The 15364-nt window shown below is 45.4% G+C and overlaps 1 protein-coding gene across 1 annotated transcript in view; it reads right to left on the bottom strand.

The window, feature by feature from the left end:
- The window catches only part of LOC119448915 (MAM and LDL-receptor class A domain-containing protein 1-like), a 465143-nt gene that overhangs the window by 320674 nt on the left and 129105 nt on the right, over window positions 1–15364 (bottom strand). Inside the window, exons 19-25 of the mRNA XM_049666559.1 lie at window positions 12574–12790; window positions 9823–9987; window positions 9145–9360; window positions 7901–7933; window positions 6173–6307; window positions 2350–2485; window positions 8–116 (exon numbers count right to left, since the gene is read on the bottom strand). Coding sequence (XP_049522516.1) covers window positions 8–116; window positions 2350–2485; window positions 6173–6307; window positions 7901–7933; window positions 9145–9360; window positions 9823–9987; window positions 12574–12790 — 1011 coding nt within the window. The remainder of the gene's footprint in view (window positions 1–7; window positions 117–2349; window positions 2486–6172; window positions 6308–7900; window positions 7934–9144; window positions 9361–9822; window positions 9988–12573; window positions 12791–15364) is intronic.

The following is a 15364-nucleotide window of genomic DNA, read 5'->3' as shown; positions in this document are numbered from 1 at the left end:
CGAATACCTGGAATCCTTCAGTAGGCATGGTGAAATCGGCCAATTCGTGCTCCCAGCGGTGACCATTGCGTGTGACCGTGCGGAACAGTTCCTGCTTTCCCGAGATGACGGAAATGCTGCAGACGGTATCGCACCATGAATTGTTAGCCTCGCAGCCCGCAAAAACGCTCGAAAACGAGACATTATGTCGTTTTATCTTATTTATGCGTGTGTGTGTGGTGTACTTTGTGCTGTCGTTTTTCTTTTATTCGCTCCTTTAGTAGCATGATACGCATGAGTAAGTGGAAGTCTTTTCTATAAGGACTACCGCATGGGCTTATCATAACCAAATGTTAACACTGTGCGTATGTAACTACATAGAAATATCACTGAGAAATTTTTGAGCGAAGCTCATATAGTTTCACCATTCTTTCCTCTATGACAGTTTGTGAGCGCAAGGGTGCCGGGGCACATTTGCCGAGCCATTCTTGATTTAAAAAAATGCTTATTCTTGAAACGTTCTGCGGATCTGGGCGAGTCTGACTTAGAGCACTGCACGGGCTCGAGCTTACCCGAAAGCTCGGGCCCTGTCCAGCCCGTGGGCGAGGTCGGGCCGCGTAGGGAAGTTTTTCGCGGGCTCGGGCCGGGCTCTGGCACGGTATGCGCTTTTTGACCAGGGCCCGGGCCGGGCTCGGACATTACGGTGGTGCGCATGTAGCATGCGGGAGGTTGTGGGTTCGACTCCCACCGTCGCCGGGCACCCACTGGTTCAAATGGGCACAAGCGTACCCCGGCTTGGCGCTCCGCTTCCTTGTGGGGTGATACGCTTGGAAAAGGAGCCCGCGCACTGAATTCCCGTCGAAACCCTCGTGAGCACAGAAAAAGTGATGTTTGGGCCACACCGATGGCGGTCATTTCCCATGTGGCACCCCAAGCACCTATTGAGGTGGGGACGCCTTCGGGTTGAGGACAAACACATCTCGTGAGTTATCCTCGCGCGTCTCGACTCTGAAAAACCTGTTGCCCTGGCGCAGCCGGAAGCTAGAAGTGCTACTCCTGCGTACTTCCCGTTTCTTCGTCCGTCGTATTTTGCGCTGTTTGAAGAGAATGTAAAAGTCTAGAAAGACCGAAGTCACCTCAACCAAAAGGATGTCATTGTATTCCTTACCTAAATAAATGTAATTAATGCTTTCAGCGCGGTGTAAGCGCGTTCGCGACTTGCTGATTCTTCTAAGGCAAATTGGTAAAACGATGACTGGTAAGATAAGATAATACGTCACGGGGCTGAAATATGGCACTGGGTCCATCCATCATTACACCCATGCTCTCAAGCGGCCGCCTAGCAGTAGCGCATTACGCTTCACCATGGAGGAACGAGAAGCTTTCTTTCTCCATTTACTCCATCCATGCGCTGCGCTCACGACCGGTCGTGGCTCGGCTTCGGCTAGAGCGTACTAGGATACGGTTGAGTGAGACGAGCGGCTGGGGCGGCGCATGCTTTGCAGTCAGGCGCCCGACGCGAAAAAATACTCTGGCGGCGCCGCGATAGAAGTGGATTTGGCCGCATCAAGGTCGCGGCGTTGGAAACTGCTGACGATACTGTTCGGCAGGGTCATTCGTACTACTTCGTGCGCCGGTATTTCCGTTCAGACCGCTCAAATGGTGTTCATAATTGTATATAACATGTATTTGTGCCTTTAGAATAAATTCCTTTCATTCTCTTCTTTATTTTATTTTTTTAATGCCACTCGGTGATCTTTTTCGGTCTCGGGCTGGGTTCGGGCCGGTGTCGAGCCGGGCCGGGCCGGGCCGGGCGGGTAACGTAGATTATTTCCGGGCCCGGGCCGGGTCCGGGTCTCGCCATAAAACTTTTTGTCGGGCTCGGGCGGGCAGCCCAACGTAAAAACGGGCCCGGTCCGGGCCCAGGCTGAAAAAACTCGGCCCGTAGAGTGCTCTAGTCTGAATCGCGAATCTATAGCATTCTTTAGCGCAGCCTACACACACACGTGAACGCAAACACAGGGGACCACAGATTGAGCGTTCGATGTTGTACGTGCTTTTTTTCGTTCCCTAGTGTTTTCTTTATATGCTGCACTGAAAGCTACCATGTTTGTTTTTCTGATTTTTATCAGATTTTAGATGCTGTTTTATTTCAAATATATCCCACATCGGGCTTCTAAGAAGTTATCTTTGGAATCTGTAGCTTAGAACTAGCGAGACAAGTATTTCCCGCTTACTGAATGTCTTTACAAGTATTTCCCGCACACACACCAACGCGCAAACCTGCCCTCAAACTATTGGTAATATTGCACTATTACTGATGCAGCTTTTCAGCACAGACATCCTGAGCATCCACTATTATTTACTCACTTGCCGAAGTTGTGGTGAACGGCAAAGTGCCAGAAGCTGAAGCAAGCCCCGCCGGTAGCATTCACATCCAACACGGGGCTCTTGAGAACAGCCGTCTCCTTCGAAACATTCTTGTTTTCCGCGAAGATGAAACGACCTGTCAAAGCAAGATAAATTCTCTTGAGTCTTTCTTGTCATGACGGATGACAAATATGAGAGACAAGACAATATCTTTATTTTATCTGTTACTGGCACCGAACGTTATACTTTCAACAAATCTTAGCTTTATTGTCTTGATTTCTTGGGTATATTCTATGTGGCAGCTGCTTTATGCTACTTACCGGTACCCTAATAATTTACGTTTACTTTGTTAAACTGGCTGCGAATATACGTTTTCCTTTCGAAGAAGACAAATGATTAGGAGCTGCGGGAAACACTTATATTGGCGTTACAGAGTAGTGTTCCGGGCAAGAAAACAAAATGTGCAATTCAATTCCAGTGCGAAGCCTCCATTTTCTAGTAGCGCACGCTGTCGGGCGTATTGAGTACACTCGGAGTAAATTTGAAAGGTTGAAATAAACCAGTGCGGAAAATCACTTCCACATGGTCGTTGTGCCTTTATGCATGCAAGTGTGTATATGTTTTCTACGTTCAAATGTAACATTCGCAGTACAGGACTTCGCGAAGTAATAGATAGGAGGATAAAAGTTTACACAATAAATCGTTTAACACATCACAAACGTCAAGTGCGCAGAGCGAATAAGAGGAGGCATTCAATCCTCTCATTGTCATTGAACAAGGTCAATCAGAAGGTAAATGCTTTTACGCCGATACAATCAGCATCACAGATCACATTTTTGTCATAAATTGTTACAAAGGGCGAGGGAGAGAAGGGCAAATGAAAGACCGGGAAGTTAACCACGACTGAGCCCGGTTGGCTGTAGCCCGCGCTGTGGGATGTGGAAAAGGAAAGGAAAGGGTATATTGTCATGAAAAATTAAGATGAAGAGGTACTATAGCTACAGGTAGTAATCAACCGGAGGTCACAAGACAAACTTTAGATTTTGTCATTGGTAATGGAAAACATTCACGGCCTCTCAGCCAACCGTCACTAAAGGAGACGATCTATTGAGATACGGACGATACGTTAAAACGAAATCAAATTTGCCGCACATCTACTGTAATAATATTCACGAGTGTGTGTAAAATATTCGGTTAGAGATAAAAATACGGAAAACTGTTTTATGCAGTGAAACCTGCCAGAAAGTAATCCTTTTCATTTTAATACGAAACTACTTTAGCCTAGAGCACTGCACGGGCTCGGGCTTAACCAAAAGCCCGGGCCCGGCTCGTGGGCCGGGCCGTACCGGACCGGGTAGGGCAGTTTTTACGCACTCGGACCGGGCTCGGGCATGGCATGTGCTTTTTGACCCGGGCCGGGCTCGGGTATTTTGACGCGGGCCCCGGCCGGACTCGAATGTGTGTGCATGTAACTTGCAGCGAGTTATCCTCGCGCGTCTCGACTGTGAAAAACATGTTGCCCCGGCGCAGCTGGAAGCTAGCAGTGCAACTCTTCTGTACTTCCCTTTTCTTCTTCCGTCGTATTTTGCGCTGTTTCAACAGAATGTAAATGTCCAGAAAGACCAAAGTCGCCTCAAACCAAAGGATGCCATTGTATTCCTTACCTAAATCAATGTAATTATTGCTTTCAGCGTGATGCAAGCGCGTTCGCGATCTGCTGATTCTTTAAAGGCGAATTGGTAAAACGATGACTGGTAAGATAAGGTAATTCGTCACGCGGCTGACATATGGCACTGCGTCCATCCATGATTGCCCGCATGTTCTCAACCAGCCGCCTATAGCAGCAGCGCATTACGCTGCACCATGGAGGAACGAGAAGCTTTCTTTCTCCATTTACTCCATCCATGCGCTGCTCTCATGACCGGTCGTGGCTGCGCTTCGGCTATAGTGTACTATAATACGGTTGAGTGGCACGAGCGAGTGGGGCGGCGCATGATTTGCAGGGAGGTGCCCGACGTGGAAAAATACTGTGGCGGCGCTGCGGTATATAAGTGCATTGGGCCGCATCAAGGTAGCGCCGTTGGAAACTGCTGGCGATACTGCTCGGCAGGGTCATGCGCACTACTTCGCACGCTGGTATTTGCGTTCAGACCGCTCAAATGGTGTTCATAATTGCATATGACATGTATTTATGCCTTAAGAATAAATTATTTTCATTCTCTTCTTTATTTCATTTTTTTAATACCGCTCGAGGATCTTTTTCGGTCTCGGGCCGGGTGCGGACCAGTTTCGAGCCGGGCCGGGCTGGGCGGGTAACGTAGATTATTTGCTGGCCCGGGCCGGGCCCGGGTCTCGCCATAAAACGTTTTGCCGGGTTCGAGTGGGCAGCCCAACGTAAATACGGGCCTGGGCCGGGCTGAAAAAATCGGTCCGTGCAGTGCTCTACTTTACCCACACCATTACGCTAAAATGTGCAACGCCGGCAAGTGCGAAACACATGGGCTTGTGACTATGGGAAAACAGTACAAGGGTGGCCATGGTTCTTTGACAGCTTGAAAGCGCTCTGAGGTTTTTCAGTACTCAGTATTCGATGTGTGGTGCACACTATTGTATTAAAGGTTTCTTTCAACATTTTGATTTTAAAGTTTGTACTGCTGCTTTTAGGCGAGTCTGCGTCGTGCCAAATAACTTGAAGGTCATTTTATTATCCAGAATACTTCCTTGCTACCTAAGTTGCATAGTTTGAGCTGTTGTACAGAACCCGCGCGACACATGAAATTGGACCTCGAATTCTCCCACATAATTAAACAAAAATTTAAAATGCACGTTGTCAAAGTAAATATATGTTGTACGAAAGGAAGAAAATCCAGCAAGAATATCAAGGTTCGTTGACCAAATCTAGCTCCAGCTGTCCTTGGTTATTAGTTTTAATAGACCATAGCAGAGATTTTAACTGCCCGAAATCTATACCAGAAAAAGACACGGTGAAATTTTCTTTTTGCTGATCAGGTATTTGGCTTACCTCGCACCAATTTACAAGTGCAGTACGTGTGCGTCGCCATATCTCAAAAATCGTGGTCGGTTTGCGCGGCGCACTAGTAAATTATGGTATGCTCATATGTGAACTGTTGTTGCTATTTATGAAATTATCTGAACCTGAGATTATAACGAACATAGGGTGACTCATCCTGCAAGCATACAATAAACCTGCGCGACTAAAATTTGCAGAAGTTAAAGAAATATCAAATCAAGGTAAAAAGCAAAATTGACAAACAAAGTCAAAAATCACGCAAGTTGACCGTGGCATATCATTAAAATTTCAAAGCGGGCACCATACGAAATTGTCGGACACACCAGACAAGAAAGTGTGGCCTTATCACCAGAATATGCGATCAGAAGAACTTCGTCTCAGTACAAAGCAAGGCTTTGTCAGACCACATAGGAAAAGAACAAGAGAGATTCTGGTTAACAGCGCAGATTAAAAAAAGCATCCCTACAGTTTTACCAAACAAGTGAAAAACGCCATTAAAAATTCTCCCAATTATTGTGCATGCACAAGGTCTTACAATGAACTGCTCACCACGCAGCATGCGTGTCCCACAAGACTCTGGTATCTATTGTAAAAAATACGTTCAATTGCTCGTTCTAAAATAGAGCTTCTTCCAGAACTTCAGCATTATTCAGGCCCCATAACTTACACTTATTTTGACTATCTTGTACAAACAATCAGCAGACATAAGGCTGATATAGGTGAACCGGGCTCAGATAATTGCTCGTGACATCCACAAGGTTCTGAGCATAATCAGTCAAGTGAGGCCGTCACCTTTGTAAGCTCGAAGGGTGCGGTCGAAGCGTGGGTAGTCGGGGACTTTCTTTGCTGGTTCGTTGAGCGTCCACGTCAGCGAGCCGCCGTCTGTTTTCCAGCCGCACATGGTTCCATCTTCAAACGTGCAATGATCTGCAATTTAAGGACGCTGGTGAGTCACATGGCTCACAATAGGTTGCAAACAAAGCCCTCAAATATGTCAAGCTGCCCACGTGTATTACCATCCCTGATTAGGTTCGATTAAAGCGAGATGCTGCATGAAAGACAGCCCTAAGTCGGTCACTTGCAATGAGGTAGTAAGCAAAGGCGCAAGCATTTGCAAGTTATGCGAAGTATAGCTGGAAGAACAAAACTAAAACCGAGCAACTACATCTTGACACTGTTCACGGCCTGATGACGTTCAGTCTAAAATGTGCAATCTCTCAGGTTACCGCTGCCTGGCTGACAGACGAGGGTTTCGTTTTGCCGAAAATTTGACAGGGTACCTTTGGCTACCACAGTACCAAAATTTACAATATTTAGGCAGTCTTGAAACATTGCACCCATCCTTCACAGCACAAAAAACACACAATGAAATGTACGCCAATAGGACCAGTCCTTTTTTACTGGAACTTCACGTGTCGACGTTTCCTTCGAGTTAAAGACAACTTTTTAGAGCATACGCATTTCAAAAACATATGAGATGGTGGTTTGTAACAGTATGCAGCGAGAAGCACGGGTGATAAAACCTTGCAAATCAATTTTGGCGACCTTATCTCAAGTTGCCACAAAAGTGGCCCTAAACGATGGTTCTTGAAGAATGTGTCTCCCAAGGACCAGGAGTGGGCCGTCCAGCGGGCCAGGGCCATTGCCGAGGATCTCGAACGATTTTTCTCCGGCGATGGACCTCTGGCAGCCTAGCCCCGGGCACCAACAGCCTTAACCGGTAGACAAATAAAGTTTATTCCTATCCTATCCTGAAGAATGTGTGAAATATTCCATAATATATTCCTCGACTCTCCCTACAAATATCCCTCAACAGTTTTCCTAGGCACAAAAAAAGAATGTTAATATCAGAAAAAATAATTGACCCTCCCGCATGCGCTGGATAATTTTGAGTTGTATAGCGCAAAGGACGTGCACTGACCTCAGACAGTGTTTTTTTATTTACTTTGAAATAATAGCATCGTAACACGCTTGTGGGTGCTTAAGTCAGTTGATTTTTTCGAAGTAGCTATTAACTTTGATTAATTGAATTACAGCGTGGGCAAGACTGCTGGATTAAGGGGAACGCCTGTCACTTTCTGAATACTTCGTCAAGATATAAATATCTGAATTGGCGAAAGAGAATAAAATCAAATGAATTAGTGTTCATAAATGCCGATTGGCGACGATTACGGGCGCTACAAATTTCGAATGAAACTTTTTAGGGGCCGCAGCACTGCAAGTGTAATGTAGTGTTTTCTGCTGGAAGGCAAAATATTAGAATCTGCGAAATAGCATTTGCAAATACCTTTTTTCTACTGAGACTGGAATATATACTTATAAAGTAGCCACCACCACTGGGATAGGGACGACGCCATGACATATACACTTTAACTATAGGTCATCCTGTAGCTTGAGCTTCTAATGGGTGCACTTTACAGCGACATGAACACCGACAACTTTCTAAACTCGCGTTCACGCAAGTAAACTTACAGAAATGCTTGAAACAAAGATTACTATCAAATAAAAAAGCGTACTCACTGGCTGATTCTGTATCCGGTTCTTGAACGGTGGCTAAAAACAAGAAAGCAGTGTGATTAGTAATAAGACCAGCACATTGCTGGGTTAGTTGGTGCATGGCAGTAATTAGAATCCTCGCGCGAACAGAATGACGATAATATAAATAGTCCGGACGGGCGCTGTCCTGTCTATGTGTGCTTTTCTGTTGTGGGCGTCGATGCGCAGGAATGTTTTTATTTACTATACTGATCAATATCAACAGCAATATGGAAAAACAGTGTATTATTATTATTTCTATTATTAACAGGCACCATTAACTGTCAAATCCTAATAAGACTCGACAAAAGGAAACAACAAGCAATGCTGCAACTGCAAGTAGAATTCAAGGCATTGCGATAGAGCAAGACATTTACGCAACGGCAATTATTTTAATGTAGATAGCTCAAAATAGATTGCATTAGAATTTCGGACGCTATATGCACTACTACTTGAGCACGTGCTTATTCACCACGCAATGTTCTAGGAGAAGATGTGACACCGTGACGTTAGATGGCGTGTTTATGGAGCATAGGAAAGCACATCGGCGCCATGAATCCATGAGCACTATAGGAACTTTCAATATCAGTATCTGGGTATTTATTCTTGGAAAATGAGGCTTTAGATTCACGATTCAGGCAAAAGTGTTCGTACACTAATTTACTACCAAACACGCTTATTTTTCAATGTTGCCTAAATTTATATTCTTAATCAGCCGAAAATCCACAGTATGTTAGAAGGGACGACCTATAGCGGTGGGCACCGGGTGAATTTAGATCACGGCAGTTTCTTTAACGAGCACCTAAATCAATGTACAGTCGATCAAAAATGTTTACGGACCACGGGATCTTAGAAAACATGCAATTTCTGCGCAGCCTCACAACGCGCAGCCTAGTATTAGCATTTACAGCTTCTACCATTATATGTGAACAACATTTTGATGTTCGGTTTTATTGACCACTGTTGCAGACTGCTCAGAAATTGGACGTTTTCGGGGCTCCCGTGGTCCGTAAACTTTTTCGGCTGACGGTACATGGGCGTTCTTGCAATTCAGACGCATCAAAATCTGGCTGCCGCAGTTGCGAATTAAGCCAGCATACTCCTTTTCATCTACAGCGACGGACACACCACGGCAGCTAGTTTTACAAACCGTGCTGCCTAAATGTGAGCTATGATAGGAAAGTGAGAAAGCGTGGTGGATAATGGATGCCAACATTGAACTGTCTTACCTGACTGCACTCGGATGGCACCAATTGCCATTGCCCCGTCAGTGCCATCTCCGCGTGTGACTTGCACCGACAGTTGGCAGTTGGCGCCTTGCTTCGGGGACACATTCAGTGTACTCCACTCAGATACTTCAGCCATGTCCAAGGAAAGCTGCGTCTCAACTTTTCCTGGTTTTCCATCGTCATAGCAGGAGACGGACAAGTTTGCTGTCACAATATCTGCGTATGTCGAAGGAGATGGACAAGTAAATTTGAGTGATTTACGTGTATAGTCTCACTTCTTACGGAACGCCCTCCATGGAAGATGGGACATTGGAATTTTTTTGAGAAGCCTGTCTATAGAGGTCACTGCAATATGTTTATAATTTAGATGCCAACACAACATGCTTTAGGGGTGATTTCTGGCTGTAATGCAAGAATTGAAAGAAGGATAAAACGACGTTCCTAAAGAGGGCCAGCTGAAAGCGTCTCAATCTTTTTTTCTCTCTTTTGCATCCGCGCAACTTTCATAATACAAGGCTTTAGGCAGGATGGCTGTGTGTACCACTACCGTTAAACCATTCTAGTCTTCGGCAGAAAGGTAAGCAGAGGCTTTATTCTAACGCAGGTGGCTTACAATAACAATGTCACATGTTATAAAACATCTCCTGTACTCAATAAATGAACACATACATCACTCACCTGGCCCGTTTCGGTAGTACTGGATGACAAGAGTGGTTTGATTGTCAAATACGTTGAACACAGGGCTCAGTAGGCCAACCACTGTAACTTTATGCGACTTGACCGTGGCGGTGTTCGTTGCTGTTCCCGTCGTCAGATCCAGGTAAGCGTACGATGAGTAGGCACCTATACGATAAAGTCTCATTTAAGTCGTCTGGGGCAATACTATAGCTATCAGACGCAAGGTGGTTGAGCAACCTTCCTGTGCATTTATCTGAGATTTTGCTGTTATTTACTTTCTCTTTAATTATTGCTTCTTTCACTTCTACAGTTTTGCAGTGATCAATCACTATATAGCACATTGGTGGCCTCTGTGGAGCGCACGGTGTAACCACGCTTTCACTCTACATGGGAATAACGTGGAAATTAGTCGCGCGCCTTGGCGTTGGACAGTCTTATGCTATGAACACCAGGTTCATTGTCACAATGTTTTCGAGGTTAAACTGTGTACGAACCAAGTGCGTCTACTTTTACGCTTTAGCCTATTTATTCAAGTAGTGCTATTTCAACTACTTTACCAATATCTGGGTGTAACTGCTGGTCTACATCTTCATATTACATAACGGCTGTCAGTTCCTTGTCCTTTCGTGGTCCGGCATTTATTGGCTGGTAAACGTCACTCTTCTGTAGCACAGGCTCTATTCCCACAATAAACACGTGACGGCCGCAAGATTCATGTTATTAGGTTATCTAGACAGCGTTGTAGAAATGTCAATGTCACCGTTTGCAGATTTGCGACTTCACAAGCCACCTATTCTGAATGACCTTCCATACGTGCTCTCATCCTTTGTCGGTAAAATTCCTGCCGCTTCAGGCGACACGAACGTGCGGGTCAGTAATCGTATGTGCCTGCCGCTTCAGGCGCATACGTTTATTCCCATATGTTCTCTATCAGGTTATTAAATACTTTGTATATAGGGTGTCCCCGATAACTTTCGACAGGGTGATATGAGAAAAAAAGAAAGAACAAAACACAGATCAAAAACAGCTATAATACTATAATACCTACGGTGTTCGGTCGTAAGGCCTGTGACGAACGAAGACTGTGATTATTAAATTGCATCTCGCGTCATGTTGCTTTCTTCCATTCTTTAACGGCTTGGCTAACAGAGGGGGCACACGGTGTAGAGAGCGCAAGAGACACGACACAGCAGCACAAGTTTCGTTCCTTTTTTCTTTGTGTATTCGCGCATGCGGTTACCATCCGGCCTTCAAGCTGACATTCGCTTCACTCGTGGATCTCCAGGCGTGCTACAGGCTATAGAACAAAATATTCTTACCGACTTCTTGACGCGCAGTCCTTGAGAGCCTGCACTATTTGGTGGCACTTAGCATGGGGCGGACACACGTATCGGTGTGGTTAGGGTTTTGCTACATTTGCTAATAAGACTCGGGTAAAGTAAGGCCTTAATACTCAGAACAACGATGCGATCCTTCGATGCTTACCCATCCAGGGCCCACCACGTACTGAAGAAGACAAAAATGCACAAGGTGCCGCTTCCCACTTTATTTAATGCGCCGTTTGCCTCACAGCCCAACAATTCTGCTTTCTTTTTTCTTTTTATTTGCCTATGCTTCCACGTGGCACAATGTGATAATAGAATTACCCATAAGTTTGGAACTCCGTTTCATGCACCTACTGCAAAAGCGAATCAAGAAATGTATGTTCTCCATGAGCCCCCGTTCAAAGCCTACAGTTTGATCAGTTTTCAATTCACATATCTAAGTTTTGTTCGTCGGAGTGCCATTGTCCCAAGGCACGTCAAATATAGATGGCGGGCGTGAGCTGCAAACACAGGAGCAATTAGGGCACTGGACGTTGTTTTCGTATGACTGTGAACTATTGGACTATGGACTATTGATTATGGGGCCTCCTTCTGTATACTAAATACTTGTAATATGTCCCAACCTTTATTAATAAATTCTGATTCTGACGATTGACCCGAAGAACAAGTCATAGTTCGTGTAAGGGCCACCCCAGCCGGATGTCTCTGGCGACAGAATTCGTTCATCCTAGAAAGATCGTGGGCAAAGCAGCAGACATGCGGTGGAGATGAGTGCACGCGTGCTCCTCCGCAGCAGAGATTTTCGGGCAATGATAACAGAGAACGAGTCGGAGCGAAGAGAAATAGAATACGGGAGCTTGAAAAAGACACCGTGCGGGTAAGCAAGGTCATTGTTGGGGTCATGCCCAGTGGGAAGTCATGTTTACAAGTGGATACATGTGAAGTAGATGAATCTGCTCACAAATAAGCAGCGTTGTTATCGCTATTCTATTTACATGGTGATTTAACCATAACTACGATTTCGGACAACATTTTGCCATGTCATTATACAACAATTACCACTAACAAGGCGAGTAAGATCCGTTGATGGGTTCTATCTTTTCCAGCAATTGAGGCTACCGTTCCTGTGAGACGCTGTGTGATTTTGACAAACATGGCGTATAGCCCAGCAGCAAAACAAGTAACTATTTTAAGCCTGACGTGCAATGCGACCCAGGCTATTCGCAGCTATGTAACCCACTTTTCAGATGCATTATTATTTGAGCTGTCCGCTATGTGCGGTACGATCGAAGACCTTGTCAACTTGCCTAACGCCAACGAAGGCCATATCTCTACTGCCAGCCCACATATCTACTGAAAAAAAGGCTGCTGCTCTGAGTACCAAATATGGACTTGATCCAGGTTCTACTGACATTGCAGCACTTACCCTGAGGAATGGGTGCCTTTGGCTGCATTTGAGGATTTTCGAGCCGACCGGCACCAATGAGCCAGCGGAAGTCTCCTTCGAATCTGTTCACGTATCCGCACAGGCCTTCTGTGAAGTCACACTCTAACGGGTGGACGCACGGCTCCGGCCGCACTGCCACATTGTCCAGGCTCAGCGCCACCAAAGTATTGGCTGGTAAAGTTGCCCGGAACACAACCTGTGCAAGCGAGGAGGATGAGAATGAACTCAAGAAAATAAAGTGCGGGAGGCCCACGAAGAACGTTACCCGAAGACTCCAAAACAATATGAAATGAATGTTTCGTATTTTAAACACTTTGACGACATTCACAGAAAAGTTATAACGGCAGTAAGTGATTATGCGTTAAATGCCTGGTCGGCGCCGTCAGAAAGTTCAGGGCCGGCTCGCTTGATCAACATTGTGGTGGGGAATTTACATTACATTACTTTTACATAAGTTGGAAAGAAAGTACCGCACAGCGCCACAAACCCGTGCATACGAAGCGACCATGCGGCTCAAAATAATATAAATGTTCGGACGTAGTAGCCCGAAGGAAGCGAGATATTTCATACAAAAAAAAAACGAATTTCAACTATAGGTTCTTTTTACCTATAGACTTATTTTAGCGTCATATTTACATTCACGCTTTGAGATATCGTTATAGTTAGCACGAAGCTTGAGAAAAAACAAAGATGAAACTTACGCCATAATTGCTTACGAAGTTAGCGTGCGCAGAGCACAAGAATAAAACAGAGTTCGGTTTGCCTTTCTGGTTTCCGACCAGAATGAGTTATATCATTTAAAACAGCAACAGAGGTCACCGAAAGATTTACTCATGTAAGCGTGCTTATGAAGGTTTCAATATACACTGCGTCCCAGATAACTCCGGCCAAGCTACTTAAACAAAAAAGTGCAACGCGATAGGAAGGTGTGACCAACGGCGTTTTTTAAGTGCTCTCCTCGCGCATACTGGTAAAATTCTTTGCTGTCAACGCTTAGTTATTAAGTGAAATTAGTTGCTTAAATAATTATTACTTCATTAATTGCGAAAATTTTGACATGACATTCTGCATCACATTTGAAAACATCATGATAAGAGATTTCTGGCTCGCAACATCATTTCTATTTACTTTTTCTGTGTTTCAAACTTGTGGCGCAAAAGGTGAATGAAGATGCATAGCAAGCGTGCGCCCGCTCTTCTCGCGCACGCTGCAGCAGCTCGTTAGGTGTTGAAGTATTCGCTGTTATGCAAGTAATGAATTATTTAGGTAAATATTTTCACTAAATAAATAAGCGTTGTCAAGAAAGAAATTTACCAGTATACTATGATATAGAACAGACTGCATGTAGGGGATTGTACTAGTCTTATCCAAAGCTTGTAGGATCTTCTAAAGGATGTGTCTAGTTTTTTATTGTAATTTTTTTCTCGGAAGGCCGTATATGCGCGGGCTACCACTAACAAAACGCCGTTGATCACATCTACGTATCTCGTTGCACGTTTTTGTAAAGCGAAAACTTTGCTAATGACGTCAAGCTGAGTTTCGCCGTCGCCAGCAATTTGACCTTCATTTGATCGCAGCTACGCCGTGGCCTTGGCAGCGCATCACGTGACTCGCCGCGCACCTGGCTTAATGGAGTGCCACGCTTGTCTACAAAAGAACAAAAATAGTCAGTGAAGTCTACCGAGCAGTATAAAAGCGTGCACTGCCTCCGCGGAGCATTCCGACGTTCGTTGACGAGTATGGCGAGGACGAAGAAGCAACTTTCTCCTGAAAAAGAAGCGGCGCGGCAGTAAAGACGACGGGAAGCTGCTCGAGCATGGGCCTATCGACGACGTGCCGACCCAGAGCTTCGTGCAAGGGAAGCTGAGGCTAAGCGTCGGCGAAGATCCGAAGACCCCGAGTTTTGAGTGAGGGAGGCGGCGCCGCGTCAACAGTATGAAGAGACTCATCGCGAAGTAAAAGCCAAGTTGAAGCCACCAGCTCCGCTGTTTCACCCCTCTTCGCGACGTTAAGACAGTGAAGCTGCGCCGATTTTTAAAAATTAGCTTGGCCCGAGCTACGTGGGACACACCGTATTTATTTTAATGTCATTTCATTATTAGGGACCGCCGAATTCCTGTAATCAGGAAAAATCTGGAACATAAATTGAATAATTTTACGAGACAGTTCGTAAAAAGAGAAAGAAAGCGCCAATTATCAATAACAAGCGGACCTATCCATCTCCCTAAAAGTAGAAAGACCGTAATTGCATGATCCCACTAACAAAAAACCGGCGCTTCCTTGATTTTCCTTGGCGCATCAACAACTGGCCGTAGTTTCCACAATTGCTGTTTGAATGCGTTAACGTTGTTAGGGTGCTTCACGCGCTTCCCGGTGGCTATGAATGTATGTCTTTACCCGTTTTCCCGTCTACCTGGGCCACTGCGTAATCCATGGTCGAATGCACAGCGCATTGGCCTGCGTTGATGAGCGAACAGGCTTCGAAACGAAGCTACGGGCCAACTCGGGCTACTGAATGGGTGGTCACTCTTCAACGAACCTCCTTCACGCTGATGTGGCTCACTGTACATACGGGAATGAATAGGTACTGCTGTTCAATGTAGCGCTGACACCAACTCGTAGCACCGGGTATGTTCCACTCGGTCTGTGCTAGCCTCCAACAAACCTCCTCGATGCCGGCTTGGGTCGTTTGGTATGTGCCAGTATAAAGGTGTCTGCCGCTCTTTAAATAAAGCGTTTGACACCAACTTGGGTAACTAGGTATGTGCCT

This window comes from Dermacentor silvarum, chromosome 4, assembly GCF_013339745.2.
Source record: "Dermacentor silvarum isolate Dsil-2018 chromosome 4, BIME_Dsil_1.4, whole genome shotgun sequence".
Lineage (NCBI taxonomy): Eukaryota > Metazoa > Arthropoda > Arachnida > Ixodida > Ixodidae > Dermacentor > Dermacentor silvarum.
The sequence above is the reverse complement of the archived record's forward strand: the minus strand, read 5'-3'. Positions and strand labels throughout refer to the sequence as shown.